Source organism: Terrapene carolina, unplaced genomic scaffold (genome assembly GCF_002925995.2).
Source record: "Terrapene carolina triunguis isolate 2854851 unplaced genomic scaffold, T_m_triunguis-2.0 Scaffold58, whole genome shotgun sequence".
NCBI lineage: Eukaryota > Metazoa > Chordata > Testudines > Emydidae > Terrapene > Terrapene triunguis.
This window is the reverse complement of record NW_020664409.1, coordinates 55742582-55760154: the sequence shown is the minus strand read 5'-3', so window position 1 is coordinate 55760154 and position 17573 is coordinate 55742582. Positions and strand designations below refer to the sequence as shown.

At 40.9% G+C, this 17573-nt stretch overlaps 1 protein-coding gene across 1 annotated transcript in view; it reads right to left on the bottom strand.

Moving 5' to 3' along the window:
* The window catches only part of CSPP1 (centrosome and spindle pole associated protein 1), a 150063-nt gene that overhangs the window by 65999 nt on the left and 66491 nt on the right, over positions 1-17573 (bottom strand). The window contains exons 12-15 of the mRNA XM_026659714.1: positions 12991-13069; positions 12593-12713; positions 9760-9907; positions 4914-5066 (exon numbers count right to left, since the gene is read on the bottom strand). Of these exons, the coding sequence (XP_026515499.1) occupies positions 4914-5066; positions 9760-9907; positions 12593-12713; positions 12991-13069 (501 nt within the window). The remainder of the gene's footprint in view (positions 1-4913; positions 5067-9759; positions 9908-12592; positions 12714-12990; positions 13070-17573) is intronic.

Here is a 17573-nt window from a genome sequence, read left to right as displayed (position 1 = left end):
TTATCCAAATTATGTGCAGAATTTAGTATGAGTTTCACTGTTCAATTAATATGAGTTAGTTATTTGAGTTTGTTCAAAAATATTCAAATAAGTAAAGGATTTTAGGATATCAAGCAACAAATAAATGAGTATATAAGTCACGTTAGTATGTTGATGTTTATGATGAAAAACACAGTCTGCCACAACCAAATCTATACAGCTGCTTTCATATGTACACCAGGGTTTACAGTTCTTTTTTTTTTTTTTTAAATTAGACAAAAAAGTTTCTAAATTCAACACTTCATTGCTTGTGATTACCATTCAACAGATTTATCAAATATAACTCAATAGCTGTTCTTAAAACATACTAAATTTTTAAAAACCAGAACATAATTTAAAAAACAACACAAAAACACATCTTCATTAGACTAATGTTCAGATAACAGGAGGATGGGCTACAGAAAATGCATAGATTAGAATCAAGTGATACAGATTTCAGTAGGTCAAATTCCTCTGCTGTAACGAGCATACTGTACTATGAATTTTTAATTTACCATCTTTTTCAGCACAGCCACTCTGGTTAGTCTGTTGAAAATGATATCATTAAGGGTTAAGCTGACAGTTTACTCTCAGCCCCAAGTAAGGGTTAGCTCAGACCTGTGGTGCTCCAGGAGCAGCACTTGAAAGGAAGATTGACTCAGACATACCCCTCAGAGTTGCAGTTCCCCTGGATATCCTGTTCTCCAAAAGCAGGTGGAGAAGAAGAGAGGATTAGGAAGGTCAAAAAAGAATTTGAAGAACAGCTAGCCAAAGACTCAAAAAAGTAACAGCAAAAAAATTTTTAAATACATCATAAGCAGGAAACCTACTAAACAACCAGTGGAGCCACTGGATGATCGAGATGCTAAAGTAGCACTCAAGGACGAAAAGGCCATTGCGGAGAAACTACATGAATTCTTTGTATCTGACTTCACAGCTGAGGATGTGAGGGAGATTCCCAAACCCGAGCCATACTTTTTAGGTGACAAATCTGAGGAACTGTCCCAGATTGAGATGTCATTAGAGGAGGGTTTTGGAACAAATTGATAAATTAAACAGTAATACGTCACCAAGACGAGATGGTAGTCACCCGAGAGTTCTGAAGGAACTCAAATATGAAATTGCAGAACCACTAACAGTGGTATGTAACCTATCATTTAAATCAGCTTCTGTACCAGATGATTGGAGGATAGCTAATGTGACACCAATTTTTTAAAAAAGGCGCCAGAGGTGATCCCGGCAATTACCAGCCAGTAAGTCTAACTTCAGTACCGGGCAAACCGGTTGAAATTATAGTAAAGAATTATTGGACACATATATGAACATGTTTTTCGTAAAGGGAAATCATGCCTCACCAACCTACTAGAATTCTTTGAGGGGGTCAACAAGCATGTGGACAAGAGAGATCCAGTGGATATAGTGTAGTTAGATTTTCAGAAAGTTTTTGATAAGGTCCCTCACCATAGGTTCTTAAGCAAAATATGATGTCATGGGATAAGAGAGAAGGCCCTCTCATGGATGAGTAACTGATTAAAAGATAGGAAACAAAGGGTAGGAATAAATGGTCAGTTTTCAGAATGGAGGTAAATAGTGGTGTCCTCCAGGGGTCTGTACTGGGACCAGTACTGTTCAACATATTCATAAATTATCTGGAAAAAGAGGTAACAATGAGGTTGCAAAATCTGCAAATGATACAAAACTACTCAAGATAGTGAAGTCCAAAGCAGACTGCAAAGATTACAAAGGGATCTCAAAACTGGGCGACTGCGCAACAAAATGGCAAATGAAATTCAATGTTGATAAATGCAAAGTAATGCACATCGGAAAACATAATCCCAACTATACATATAAAATGATGGCATCTAAATTAACTGTTACCACTCAAGAAAGAGATCTTGTAGTCACTGTGCCTAGTTCTCTGAAAACATCCACTCAATATGCAGCAGCAGTCAAAAAAGCGAACACAATGTTGGCAATCCTTCAGAAAGGGATAAGTAAAACAGAAAATATCATATTGTCTCTATATAAATCCATGGAATGCCCACATCTTGAATACTGCGTGCAGATCTAGCCACCCCATCTCAAAAAGAGATATATTAGAATTGGAAAAGGTACAGAGATGGGCAACAAAAATGATCAGAGGGTCTGGAACAACTTCCATATGAAGAGAGATTAATAAGACTGGGACTTTTCAGCTTGGAAAAGAGACGAATAAGGGGAGATATGATAGCGGTCTAATATCCATAACTGGTGTGGAGAAAGTAAATAAGGAAGTGTTATTTACTTCTTTTCATAACACAAGAACTAGGGGTCACCAAATGAAATTAACAGGCAGCAGGTTTAAAACAAACAAAAGGAAATATTTCTTCACATAGTGCAGTCAACCTGTGGAACTCTTTGCAAGAGGATGTTGTGAAGGCCAAGACTATAATAGGGTTCAAAAAAGAAGTAGATATGTTCATGGAGGATAGTTTCATCAATGACTATTAGCCAGGATGGGCAGGGATGGTGTCCGTAGCAGCTGTTTGCCAGAAGCTGGGAATGTGCGACAGGGGATGGATCACTTGATGATTGTTCTGTTCATTCCCTCTGAAGCACTTGGCATTAGCCTCTGTCAGAAGACAGGATACTGGGCTAGATGGACCATTGGTCTGACCCAGTATGGCCGTTTTTATGTAAGATATGATGCCTTGGCCCTTCATCAGATACTGCATTCTCCTCCACTCACATCCAGCCTGCTTAGTTGAATGGTGCACTGACAGTATGTGGAAGAGTCATGGTTCTATCTGTTCCCCACCCATCCGCTCGCTCAGAGGAGTGAGGGAAATATTAAGCACAAAGCCGCCACTTTAATTGTGTGCTCTCTCTGCACACACCCCATCCCACATCCAGATTCAAGATCTGTGTAGCTCCTGTGCAGTCAAGTCCCATTTATTCCCTTTTGACTGCATACATAGGCTGCTGTTACAATCTAACCTTAAACTTGTATACAACCTATGCCTGTCTAATTTCTAAATCAAAAACATTATCATGTTAAATTCATATTTAGTTTTCCTCTTGTGGAATCATAAATACAGTGATGATGAAGGAACAGTGGTGAGCACCGTATAAGAACCTATATGCAATAGAATACTTTTCACAATTTAACTGAATATACCTGTTTCTCTATGACATTCAAGGGGAAATTCACCCGTGTGGAAAGTCAGATTAAAGCCTATACAGTATACACCATTTAAGTCCCACAAAAACGGTAAATTAGCACTATTCAGGCTCTCTGCACGGGAGAATTTCACTCTAGGGCTCTATTGTCTTGCTTGACTTTAAATACCACCAGGCAGTGTTGTCACAATTAAGAGTCTGCCATTATTATTTACCATTTTAACATAATCATAGCCAAATTTCCATCCCAAAGTAAACAAACTAAATACTCAGTTTTTCAAATCTCATATACAGCAAACAAAATTCGCTGAGTTAAAATGTTTTTAAGTTACTGGTTCCAGGAAAAAACAGTTTTCTCAAGAATTTGCACAATAGGAGATTTTTTTAAAATACCCAATCTAATTTTTTTCCTCAAATAAATACCCTAATAACATGCTTTTAAAAATTAACAGGACAGGGATTTAACTGAAATCGACAGTGAAATTATTGGCCTGTAACTTTGTGTTTTCATCATCTCCTTTTCCCCATACTGTGACATTATTCCTTAATCGGAATAGTTATGATTTAATCTACCAGAAAGTGGAAGGCAAAAAACTGGAAATCAGCCCCATAGCATAAGACACTGCTTCATGGCTTTCTATTGGTCTAGTGATTTCCCAAACAACTCTCAAAGAAACCAAACAAATATTAATACAAGACAGAATACAAGAGAGCAGCAAATGGTGGGGTGGGGTGGGACAAACAACATGACTATGACAAACAATTACTTTTAAATAACTTCCCTTTGTCATAATGTCTCTCTTTACTCCATAACCTATGAAAAAGGCTTCTGCCTTGCCTCGAACATCAAAACTTCAGCCCCCATCACTTTGACTAAAAAACAACTACAGAGAAATCCCACATAGCAAGAAGCAACTGAATACAAAGAGCCAACAACACTGTGGTCTCAAACATCTAATTTGCTCAGTGTCTTTAAGGGTATGTCTACACAGCAACTAGACACCCCCGGCTGGTCCAGACCAGCCGACTCAGGTTCACGGGGTTCGGGCTGCAGGGCTGTTTCACTGCTGTGTAGAATTCCGGGCTCGGGCTGGTGTCAGAGCTCTTGGACCCCCAACCTCACAGAGTCTTAGAGCCTCCAGGACAGGTTTTCTTACCTGAGCCCCCCACACTGCGTTTGGGGGCCCTAACCCTGCCTGAGCCCCCCTACACTGCGTTTGCGGGCCCTAACCCTGCATGAGCCCCCCTACACTGCGTTTGGGTGCTCTACTCCGGCCTGAGCCCAGAGGACTTGTTGCCCCGCCCTAAGGGCCTGGCCTCTGAACTGTTGGTTTGCTGCTCAGCCCTGAGCATAGGTCCGAGCCACCGACCCTTCACTGTCTTGATTGCAGGCTAGGGACCCTGACTGCCTATCGCTCTACCTGGACTGCCGACCAGAGCTACAAGCCGAGAGTGACTCAGCTGATTCCACAACCGTGAGCAACGCCTCGTGACGTAGTGAGGCGGAGTGGCCTCCCACTGACCCAGAGGGGAAGGGCCACCGCTAACCCACTATAGCTTCCAACAACAATAAGGCAAGAGGACTGTTGGGAAAGAGGTGGGACTGTGCCTCACACAGCAGGCATGATTGACAGTTTTATGAGGTGACAGAAAAAGAGAGATGTACAAGAGCTTGAGAATTTTGACCATCAAAACCTATTAATGTTTATAACTGATAACATAGTATTCTTAAAAACCTGCTATTTTATTTGTAGATGCTTCTGTGTTCTCAGGTCTTGGGGAGGCCAAACTTTGGTCAACCGATACAATAGCCCTTTTATCTTGATAGTGTCTTGCCTCTGGGTTATGATACGCATCTTCATTTTGCTTGTGCATCATGTTCAAGTCAGCTAAAGGAGAGGGGAAACAGATATTTATAATATTTTATTCCCACAAGAGGCACCTGTATTTTCAAAAACAAGAAATATTTCACCGGGTCTACTTTCAGGACACACCAACTATGGGAACAAAAGAGTAAATAAAAAAACAATGATGTGAGCTACAAATGAGAAAAGTGGTCACCTGGAACTTACTGAACAAGGAAATAAATTACCAACGACTTTTTACTCAAAGTTTTTGTCAACAATGACCCTTCACAGCAAAAAGCAGAAAACACCACAAAAAGCAAGGGTAAAAAGCTTGAAGCATGACACAGTTGACACACTGTGTCGTGACTGTGTCTGTTTCCAAAATCCTCCTCTGTTAAAAAGGTTGTAAAATACTTTGATTTAACATTATTGAGTATCTATACTGCTTATTTCATTTCTCCTAAGCACGTTGAATGTTGTACATCATTTCATGTTAATTGGTTCTTCTCACCTTCTTTAATAATCCAGCTACTGCTTTGTGATATGTAAACATACATTCACAATATGTGGTATCCTCAAGGTTATACCAAGACTGAAACTTATCATCTAGTGATTATTTTTACAGATTTTTCAACATAATTTACAGGCGCTATATTCATTACTACAAAGACACTTGATAATTTTTCATAAGTGACGATTATGGGGTGCCCAATATGACACACTTTAAAAACAGTCCTGATTTTCAGAAAGTGCTATGCCCCACCCTCTGAAAACTGGCCCCTGTAAGGTGTCACAGAAAAACGGAGGCACCCAAAACCATTAATCACTTTTACAAATCTTGTCCACTGTTAATATTTTTGGCTCAAATCTTGACAATACAAAGAATTACTAGCAAAAGGCTCTACTAATCTTAGTATAGTAGCACTACAGAGCTACTTATTCAAATATCAGTTTGAGTCCCCTTGCTGCAAATCAGAGCAGAAAATCTCAAAGTGAGAGATTATTGTACTATAGTTCAAAGAGCGAAGTTCTAGTAGAACTAGTTAATAACATTTGCCAGTTTTATCTAATAGTGCAAGATTTAATTCAGGTTTTCCTTTGCCAGTTAACGGATTATTTCCGCACCTAACCAGACTAAGAGCAATTGTTTAGCAATTCTGTAAGGAATACATTTGAAATTAATTTGAGATATTAAAAATATAATCTGTAGGTAGATAAGGATCCCGCAAAGCAGCCTACCAACCTATGAATTCATGATTCTCTCCAATAACATTTTTAAAAATTAATAGGTTTTCAAAATATTTACAAGGCAAAAAGGAGAAATTGCCAAGATAAATGGAAACCTATCACGTGCTATGAGAATGCCACCAATGAGCAATTGTTATACTATCATATACCTGGAAAAGAGTAATAGCTAAACTAAAACCAATTTTAAGGGCAGGTGCATTTGTTGTTACTGACCATTTTTAATCTGTCTGGATACTTAAGGCTGGATATTCCCAGAATTTTAAATCATATTCCTCTCTTAGAAGCAGCTACTTAGAAATTACTATAAACACAGTACACAAACCCAGTCAACAGACATTTTCACTGGGACGAAAAAGGAACACGATGCACAATAGAAAGTAATTCATATATATGGGAGTAATAACTCATATTTCCATATAACATGGTATGCCATGTCATTTCACACAAAGCTGTGGATATGGCCAAAAATTTTGAAACTGGGAACCTAAAACTTGGGTTCCTAAATCTATATTTTAGGCACACAGTGTTGAAAATGTTGGCTTGCTTTAATTTCCAAACAAACTCCTTTGGTCCTGAATTCAGCAGTATTTTATATTGAGGTCATCAAGTACTCTAACTCAATGTTATATTGACGTTTTGATATAATAATGAAATGCACACAGACTTCAGAAATTCTCCCATTTTTTTTGTTGGGCAGTCACTTCAAATGCAAGACGAATTAGAGTCAAACAGAATATGATTCAACCTAAACCAAACAGCTAGGTCAATATCCTTTTGCACCGAGAAACAAGAACTGCAAGTTGAAATTTTGAGCACTATAAAAGTACTAATTCAGATTAAGCATGATAACATGCTCTGAGCCACAACTATTAATTTTTCCTTTACCATGTTGTGCTTTGCATCGGGCATTTCTCAATATTACATATTGAGCAGTCCCAAACCCTTGAAATAACAGAGGGAATTGACTTGTACATTAAAGTGAATAGGAGGTTTACTTATATTAGAAGAACCGACTTTCCCTTCCTGAGGGTAATCATCAAACATTCACTTATTTTGAAGACTCATGAGTGGCATTCAGTGCATCAAGAAAAAAAAAATACAAAACCCCTACCTTTGAGTTTTTACACATTACAAGAACACCTAGACATGATGCTAACAGTGCTACTCAGGTTATTATCTCCTTGGTTAAATGACCAAGCGGTGAAGAAGCATGAAAATACATTGTTGGAATTAGGCTTCTTTGAGAAAAAGTGCTTGTTACAGTAAAATTTACCCACAGAAAGCCTTACGGATCACTTAAGTCTGTACAGATAAATCCACCCCTCTTCTCCATGGCTGCAAGGCCAGCTAGGTAAGAGATTCCTGCACAATAATGCACTGAGGGCAGGAAGGAATGGTGTGTAGGTAGGCGAATAAGAGGGGTGAAAACGGGTGGTATTCTTCTATGCAGATCTTCCAATCTCTCCTCACAGAGAGGACCATATACAAGCCCACAAAGGCTACTTCACCCATTGAGATAAAGCAACCTCTACGAAGGGGCTCCACAGCTGCTCTGCAGTCTTGTGGGAGGAAGACAGGATATTTGGCTCAAATAGCAAATAGTATAGGAGACTTTCTGTATTGGAATGAATTTGACCTCTACTGCATTTTATTTTGAGGTGAACAGATCTGACTGGGCCTGCTGAAAGTCAAACAAACTTTTTTTTTTCCTCTAATGGTATTTTGTTTTGTTCTGTTTTGTTTTTGTTTTTTTAATACAGAAACTATTGTTCAAGAGCTCAGGGTAAACAATGTAACTTGTGTCTTTCCCAACCATTCTCAGCTAGCCTGATCTGGGGGACTGAGCTCAGGATAGGGACCTAGGAACTTGAAATTTAATCCCAGACCTGCCACTGACTTGTTTTGTGGCCTTGGATAAATTATTTCCCTGTGTTGCAGTTTCCCTGTTTGTCTATCTCCATCTCTTTCTTACAAAGGTACTGTGATGATTAAGTACTCAGTACTTTGCAAAACACAAAGAATAAATAAATGCTGAATATTATTAGTATCTGACTGTCTTTATATGACAATTTACAAGGCTATCACAGTGGGCAAGCTCAAATACTATTCCACTTCCCTTTATGGACTCATTCAGATTTGTTCTTAGTCTATTTGTCCCAAGTAGAGGGTCCATGATTAGAAGCGATATTGTTGTAATGTACTGCTCCTATGGAAACATTTAAAATTAAAGTATATCACACCAAACACACATAAATAGGTATTACAGCGCCTAACGTACTGGAAATCTTTTCATCTAGCAATCCTTTCCACTTTGTTTTCTGTTGCCTTTTCTTGCCCCTGTAGCCTATAGTTATAGGTATTTGCTAGGTAAGGCATGGGTATAAGTTAAGGCAGTAATATAATGAATTTACAAGGCCTGTAAGACAATAGTTTAGCAAATAAAGCATCAGGCCCAAAAGCCTTAGCATAAGCAGCTAACAAGGAGTAACCCTAGATCATAAGATATCACAAGACAGAACGCTGTAATGACTAAACTGCCACCAAGTAATCACAAGATGCTAGCTTATATCAGCTTGGGATATTTTAAGTTAGGAACATCAGCAGATGTCTGACCATAAGAGTGCCAGGGTAACTAATTTATATGCTAATAAACTTGAGGTCAACAGATTACTAATCTGTGGGAGAAGGGCACCCCAACGTTAGTAGGGTGAGGAAATACAAATAAGAAAAAGGGGAGAAACCCCTATGGAATATGCATTAGGTATAGTGGTGTCAGCATAACACATTATAAAAGTCGTATCCCAGCCTGTGTGCCTTGGGAGATGTAACTCTTGGGAGATGCAGGATGATGACCACTGGTGGTAGTGATGGTGGTTAGGATAATTAACCCTTTTGGTCCTTTTGCAAGAGTTAGTGAGAGCGTATAGATGCTCAGACGCATGTTCTGTAGTATCTCTACCTACCTTGCAGGATTGGAGTGTTTGTAACTTTGCTAATTCTGTTAATAAAACTATTGCAAATTCAAAAAGTGTGTGTGTTGCAACAGTGCACATCAGGGTTCCCAATTAAACTTTAATTTTAATAACAGTGGGTCTGATCTTGGAATAAGAACTTAGCAAACCTCAGTGTTAACTGGGAATTCTTAAGTAATCAGAATAATTAATACACAAGCAATACCCCCCTTGTCTGCTGTCATTTCTTGTTAATCCCAAACAGATGGACAACTTAAATCCTGCTCTTCTTACTAGGGAAAATAGTTCCATTGAAGCCAATGAAACCATTCCCTTAAATAAAGTGAACAGGATTTGATTCCTAGGATTGCACGCTTCTAAGGGCGCTGGCCAAGTGTTCTTCCTTTCCTGTAAAGTGCCATATACACCAATGATGTGATACAAAGAATAACAATGTTTCTCAGAATAAAGCTAATAACTTAAAGAGAAGAAAACAATAGATGTCTTAAAGAGAAGACCCTCATTTTCAAACATACTTATAAGATTTCCTTTTGTATCTCTGAGAGGAGCCCCACCACCTCCTTTTCCCCAAGGATTGTAATTTCTCATTTCAGCTTCTAACTTGGCTTCATATCGTTCCTTTTCCTCTTTCTCTCGTCTGCGTCGTTCTTCTCTTTCTCTTATCTAAAGAGAGGATAACACTCAGTTACACAAACTTCTAATAAAAATAAATATATTTGGAAGTAAAGAACTCAGAGCAAGCTGAGTACTATCGTTTTCCTTTGTACTCTTAGGTATCCACATCAAATTTGTCACAAAAACTTCATAGCCAACTTCTCCAAACCACATACTGCGTACAGCTTTACCAAACACCTTTGCCATAAGGTACACTCACACATATAGATAACAAATAGATCACAGGGACACACGCACTACAAAACTTCCAAGTCTAGGACAGCCATTACCCCTGTCTCGTACCAATCACAGATTAAAGGATCACTATGTTGTGATCCTATAGGAATAGAAATGGAAATTATGCCATTGAAAATAAGAGATCGCCAATATTCCACTAGGACCCAAGCACTTGCTTTTAACCCCTGGAAAGACCTAGTTTATCAGACCTTATCATAGATTTTTTTGGAAACCTAAACATTATTTTAGATGTTTTGAAAAGTTTTCTGGGTACCTCAGAACTTTGCTAAATTGTCATCAGTCCAACCATACAATCTGGTTTTACTAGTGGCCAGATAGAAATAAAAATCCCAATAAAAAGTTACACAACTCTACCATTTGTAAAATAGTGTAGCCATGGGGTGATATGTTTGCTGATGCCTCACTTCTATATCACCTTTGCTTCAGGTCTCTTTCCCTCCACAGACAGCAGGATAGAACTTATTAAACTAAGCTCCGCAAAACGTGTGTAACAGAGTTTTGAAAGATCAAAAAGACATCAACTTAAAAACCACACTTCTGTCCAAATGTTTTTACCTACTATGTTTACACATTATTCCTAATACTGCTGTAGTTGAAAGATTCAAGAAAAAATATTTTCTCTATTTTTAGTCTGTTCATTTGACAGTACCAGTCTCCCTGTTTCTCCTTTAATCAGATAAGAGGGTCAGTTTCATCTCTTTGCATGGGTCTTTCATACAGCAATGAGGGAGAAAACATTTTTAAATAATATAATCATATGATTGTGAAACAATAAATATTGCCAAAAAACCCAAGGATAAGTGCAGTATCTGAAACTACTTCAAATCCTTAAAAAACTGATTAAATTCCAGATTGACAGCATCCATTTAATGATAAATGTGTTCTTCATAGATTTTTCTTAACAAAGCCAAAATTCCAGCTCCCCTCTGAAAGCAGTTTAATAAAAGGACCTTGTCCTTGACAAGCACAAGCTGGGCATGAGGAGAAGAGCCTTTATAGTCTCAGCTTCCTGACAACACCACAAGTAGACTTTTCTATAGTTTTTCTCTTTTCTGTTTCTGTTACACTACACAACCCCTCTTTATTGCCCTTCTTTACCCTTCTCTGCCTTCCACACACTCGCTCTCTCCTTCATCCTTTTACAACCCCACTTCCTTTTCTCCCTTGACCTTTATTTTGCTTATATATTCACATTCATTCCATGTCTCCCCTACTTCCCTTCTTTCATGTGCCCCTCCCTTCCAGTCAAGGAACTACTAATACTACTCTAGTTCTTTAAAACCATAGCTATTGATGATAATTTTTTTAACCACCAAGATATGTGCAACAAACCCAAATTACCACAGGCTCTCATTGCTGTAATTGTAATACACTTTTCCCTCCCCTTGACAGTCATATTCTTACTTAGATTGCAAGTCCTTCAGGATAGTGACAGTATCTTTTTCATTTGTCTTTATCGTGCTGGGTTCTCTCAGTGACTGAATAATAATAATCCTGTGTACCTTTTGGCCACAATCTTTCATCTCAGAGATGGCTGTATACCAACTGCAGCACTGAAATGCAATCTGTGAAAGGCTTTGGGGAGGATGAAAGGAGCTAAACAGTTGTTGTCTCTGTTTGCTTCAATACCTTTTTCACATAGACCATCAAAAGGGGAGATTTTTCCTTCCTCCCCCATTTCTTCTTTAATTTCTTCATTATTTAAAAGAAGATGATGTTGTACTTTTTTCAATTAGAAGAACTTATATTACAATCCCTCACCACAAGTTTTTGACGGTTAGAAGTATGTCATGAACTAGAGATGGTGGAAGAAGCAAACTTTCAAAATGCAAAAGAAGAAAAGGGTTGGTAAAGGTCACTGGTGGTCATTAAGTGTCTTTTGGACCAAACGGGATGCTGTGCTTTGGTGAAGTCTGACTGATCTAGAATACACATTAGACTTAGTCGAGAAAGAAAATAAGAACATCTATCTTTTTTCTGCAGTGTTGGTATAAAGGCATATTTGATTACACTACTGTTACACGTGGCTTTTTAATAGTACACCAACAGTACAACCACCGCATTTCTGGGCACATTTATATTTGGTCTCCTCTTTGCCATTGTACCTGAAAGTTTGCAATGAAGTATTAAAGCATGGTTATGGTCAGGAAAATTACTATATGGAAGTGGCAAAAGCCACCTGTTCCTGCTTGTATTCAGACTCATATCTGTTCAATTTTACTAGCAAAGTTTTACCAAGCACCACAGAACCCACATGTCTAAGGGAGAGTGGGCTGAATTCTATTCCACAAAATACATTATCAACTGAACTGTAAGCTAAGCTCCAACTGCAAAATGTTTATTATCGGTGACAGTGGATGAACAAGAATGAATACAGTTTTACTTTCAGATCTCAATTTGCATACCTAGCTGGTAAGAAAACAAACTTTTTAATACCTGCTGTTGCAATTCTTCTTGATAAGATAAAGTTGACTCTTTAAAGGGCTTTGGTTTTTCTTCAGGAAATATCCCTAGACCTCTGGGTCTATCACCTGTGTTTCTCTGTCCAATATTACTTCTGAATTTAAAAAACAGATACAAAGAAAATTAATAAAAAAAATAACAATTCCTGCTTGAAACACAAAAGTGAAACTTGAGAATTTTTTTTCTTTTTTCACAGCCTCTATCTGTTATTTTCAGTATCCATTTATGAATTCATATACTAAATTATACTTCAGAAACACATGACCAGAAGTTGAAGAATTTATTTTAATAATCTTGGTTCAAAGATGTATCCCTGTTAGCAAATACACCAGAAGTTAAAACAATATTAAATGAACATAGCCAATACTTACACAGCCTGATCTGCTGGTACTTTCCCTGGAAGATCCTCAATATTAGGTGCAGGCTGCATTCCCATCATTCCTGTGCCATCTAAACAGTAAAAGACAGTCATTTCAATCTAGCATGGACATGGACACACATTTCCGTTATCTAGATGAAAATATAATTGACTGCCCAAAAACTAAATGCACAATTAAGGTTGAGCACCCTTTCCAGAAAGTCAAATGAACCTAATACTTAAACCTCTGAAAACCATGAAATCCAGAGTTACCATCCTGTCCTGACCTGTAATCTTAACTGTGTTCCCTAGAGCTGGCAAAAGTCACTGGGTGGGGGATGTACTGTAAGTAAGTATGTTTCAGCCAGGTCAGCCCTATAATAATCATACATAAGGAATAAGTAAATGTGCCATCTTATGTTATGTGTTGTACCACAACACTGAATTCCCTCATTTGTCTGCATGCACTCCAACTGCCCCTCACGCTGTTGGAGACAGCTGTGTTGACTGGTGCCACGATTACCTGCAGCAATTTGCCAGAGCCCATACTGCGATACAAGAGGTGCATCTGCACTGAAAGGGACCATGGACCACTTGTTTCTGTGCTGTTACAGAGCTGGACAAGGAGAGGAGCATAATAGTCTATTATTGGGAGGGGATTTGTAGCAGCCTAGGAGCATACATGACAGTGTACTTTAGTGCAGAGAAAAGTGCAGGAAACATTCCAGAGGGAGTCCTCAGGACAAGGATCAAGGGGTGCTAACATCTGGAAACTCTAGGGTGGTTTGTGCAAAGCAGAATTGGTCAAGTATAAGCCAGATGTAGCCAACTGTTGTTCATTAAGTCTGCTCTAAATACAAGGTTTGCCTTAGTGAGGACATGGTCTGACAGTTTCTCCTACTATCCTCCAGTGCTGTGTTTCTTCAGCGGTTCATATCACCTGTAAGGATAGAGAACTGTGATGTCTGTTAGAGGAGGTTGAAAGAAGGCACAGTAAAGGTTGTGGTGTAGGGCTAATGTGCATCTTAACCCTTTGTTTTCTGTTTTTCAGAGATTTAAGCATATATGTATTCAGCATTCTAGAAGGGTACCAGGCACTGCACTAAAATTTATGGAAAGTGAATTTCCTTTGTTTTTTTAAGAAAAAACGGTTACTCACCTTCCCGTAACTGTTGTTCTTCGACATGTGTTGTTCATGTCCATTCCAATCAGGTGTGCGCACGCCACGTGCAGGACAGCCAGAAGATTTTTCCCCTATGAGTATCGGTAGGGTCAGCCTGGGCACCCCCTGGAGTCCCGCCCCCATGGCGCTCAATATAGCGCCCTGCCGACCCGTTCCGTTCCTTCAGTTCCTTCTTGCCGGCTACACTGACAGCAAGGCAGGAGGGTGAGTATTGGAATGGACATGAAAAACACATCTCGAAGAATAGTTACGAGACAGTGAGTAACCGTTTTTTCTTCTTCGAGTGCTTGTTCACGCCAATTCCCATCAGGTGACTCCCAAGCCTAAGTTACAGAGGTGGGGTCAGAGTTGTCCACTGACTGGAGCACCACTCTAACAAAAGCTGCATCATCTCTGGCCTGCTGGGTAATCACATAATGCACGGTGAAAGTATGTATGGAGGACCACATCGCCACTCTGCATATTTCCTGGGTGGAAACCTGCACCAGGAACGCTGCTGAAGAAGCCTGCACCCCGGTGGAGTGCACAGTGAGCTGAGGGGTAGGCACCTCTGCCAGTTTGTAACACTCTCGGATGCAGGACGTGATCCACAACGAAATTCGTTGAGAAAAGACTGGAAGACCTTTCATTCTGTCTGCCACAGCCACGAAAAGTTGCACAGACTTTCAGAACAGCCTTGTTCTCTCAATGTAAAAGGCTAACGCTCTGCGGACATCCAACAAGTGAAGACTCTGCTCCCTGCCGCTTGAGTGTGGCTGAGGATAGAACACTGGGAGGAAGATGTTCTGGTTCATGTGGAAATGGGGGACAACCTTCGGGAGGAAAGCCGGATGGGACCTGAGCTGAACCTTGTCCTTATAGAACACCATGTAAGGAGACTCTGATGTTAGGGCCTTGAGCACAGACACCGTCCTGGCTGAGGTTATCGCTACCAGAAACGCTACCTTGTACGAGAGGTAGAGCAGGAAGCACATCGTTAGTGGTTCAAATGGTGGTCTCATGAGTCTGGAAAGGACCAGGTTGAGGTCCCAGGCCAGGACCGGCTGTCGAACTTGCGGATATAGCCTGTCAAAACCTTTGAGGAAACGGCTGACCATAGGGTTGGCAAAGACCGACCAGCCCTCTGCGTCTGGATGGAAGGCAGCGATGGCGGCCAAGTGAACCCTTACTGATGACATGGACAGTCCCTGCTGCTTGACATGGAGAAGGCAGTCCCTTATGAGTGGAATAGAGGTGAGCGTCAGGGACGAACAATGCGGTGCCGACCAGATTGAGAATCTCTTCCACTTGGCAAGGTAGGTAGCCCTGGTGGAGGGTTTCCTACTGTCAAGGAGGACTTGTCTAACCTGGTCCGAGCAGGAAAGCTCCACTGGGTATAACCACGGAGCTTCCATGCCGTAAGGTGTAACGACTCAAGGTTTGGGTGCTGGAGATGGCCGTGATCCTTAGTTATCAAGTCCGAGAAGAGCGGCCAAGTGACTGGGGCTTCCACAGACATGTCCAAGAGCAATGTACACCAGTGTTGGTGGGGCCAGGCTGGGGCTATCAATATTATCACCGCTCGATCCCTCTGTATCTTGAGAAGCACCTTGTGAATGAGAGGGGTAGGCAGGAACACGTATAGGAGATGGCCTCCCCAGGGAAGGAGGAACACGTCTGCTATGGCTGTGATTCAGGAAGGAGCAGAACTGCTGACACTTCCTATTATGCCGTGTGGCAAAGAGGTCTACCTGGGGAAAGCCCCACTGATGGAAAATGGAGTTTGCGATGTAGGGACCAATTGTGGCCGTGGAACGACCTGCTGAGATAGTCCGCTAACTCGTTCTGTACTCCAGGGAGGTATGATGCTTGCAGGTGTATTGACTGCTCAACACAAAAGTCCCACAGCATGAGGGCTTCCTGGCACACCCTCCCTCCCCCACAATTGGTTGATATAGAATATCAATGTGGTGTTGTCTGTCATCACTGATACACATCTCCCACTTAAGTGGACTCGGAAAGTCTGACATGCCAGGCGTACTCTCAGCTCTCTGATATTGATGTGGAGAGCGAGCTCTGCCTGAGACCAGAGGCCTTGTGTCCTGAGGTCTCTGAGGTGCACCTCCCAGCCCAAGTCCGATGCGTCCGTAACCAACAAGAGTGTTGGGTGGGGACTGACGAAGGGGACCCCTGCGCACACTAGCTGTGGATTGAGCCACCACAGAAAGGAGTCGAGGGCCAGGCGAGGTAAAGTCATAAGCCTGTCCCAAACTGCCCCTGACTGGCCGATACACTGAGGCAAGCCATGATTGGAGCGGCCGGAGTCTGAGCCTGGCATGTTGCACCACACAGGTACAAGCGGCCATGTGTCCCAGGAGTTTGAGGCAATTCCTTGCTGTGGTGGTGGGGAACTGCCTGAGATTCTAAATGATGTTGCCCAGGGCCTGGAACCTCAATTCCAGTAGGTACACCCTGGCCTGGGTTGAGTCCAGCACTGCCCCTATGAACTCTATCCTCTGAACAGGGGACGGAGTGGACTTCCCCATGTTCCGGGGAAGGCCCAGTTTTTCAAATGTTGCAATGATGAATCCAACTTGCACCTCTTCTTGAGCCCTGGAGCGGCCCATGATCAGCCAGTCATCGAGGTACAGGAACACCTGTACCCGGTGCCTGCGCAGAAACGCAGCCACGACTGCCATGCATGGTAAACACTCAAGGTATTGTGAAAGTGAAATTAATTATATTAAAGAAATAGAATGAATTAAAGAATGCTGTATGTACCTTTAAGTAGAAATGAGAAATGCTGCAATCCAGGTGTCAGGAAAGCAGACATTAACTGTTAATCAATTGCTCCATTTAAGGGCGATTGGTGAAGCATTAGCCTTAGATCGATAAGAATTAATAAGGAAGCAGGATATGCATATTGTACCCCAGGCAAATTTTACAATTTTGCTCTCTCTGTCCCTTTCTTTAGTTCGCACCCTTTTATCTGTATAAATAAGACTGTTTGAATCTTGCATGGGGGCTCACATTATCTGAATGTATTAGCAGAGCGCTGTGCTAATAAAACAGAGTGGTTCGACAAACTATGAGTCCTGAGTCTAACTTTGACAGTGCCGCTGACAGGCCAAACGGAAGGACTGTGAACTGGAAGTGGTTGTTGTGCACCACAATTCTGAGGTATTTTCTGTGGGATGGTGTGATTGCTATATGAAAGTACGTGTTCTTCAAGTTGAGGGTGGCATACCAGTTTCCTGGATCCAGGGAAGGGATGATGGAGGCCAAGGAGACCATGCAGAACTTGAGTTTCTTCATGAACTTGTTGAGCTCTTGAAGGTCTAGGATGGGCCTGAGCCTGCCTTTGGCTTTCGGTATTAGGAAATACCGGGAATAGAAGCCCTTGCCCTTCTGCTCCAGAGGAACCTCTTCCACTG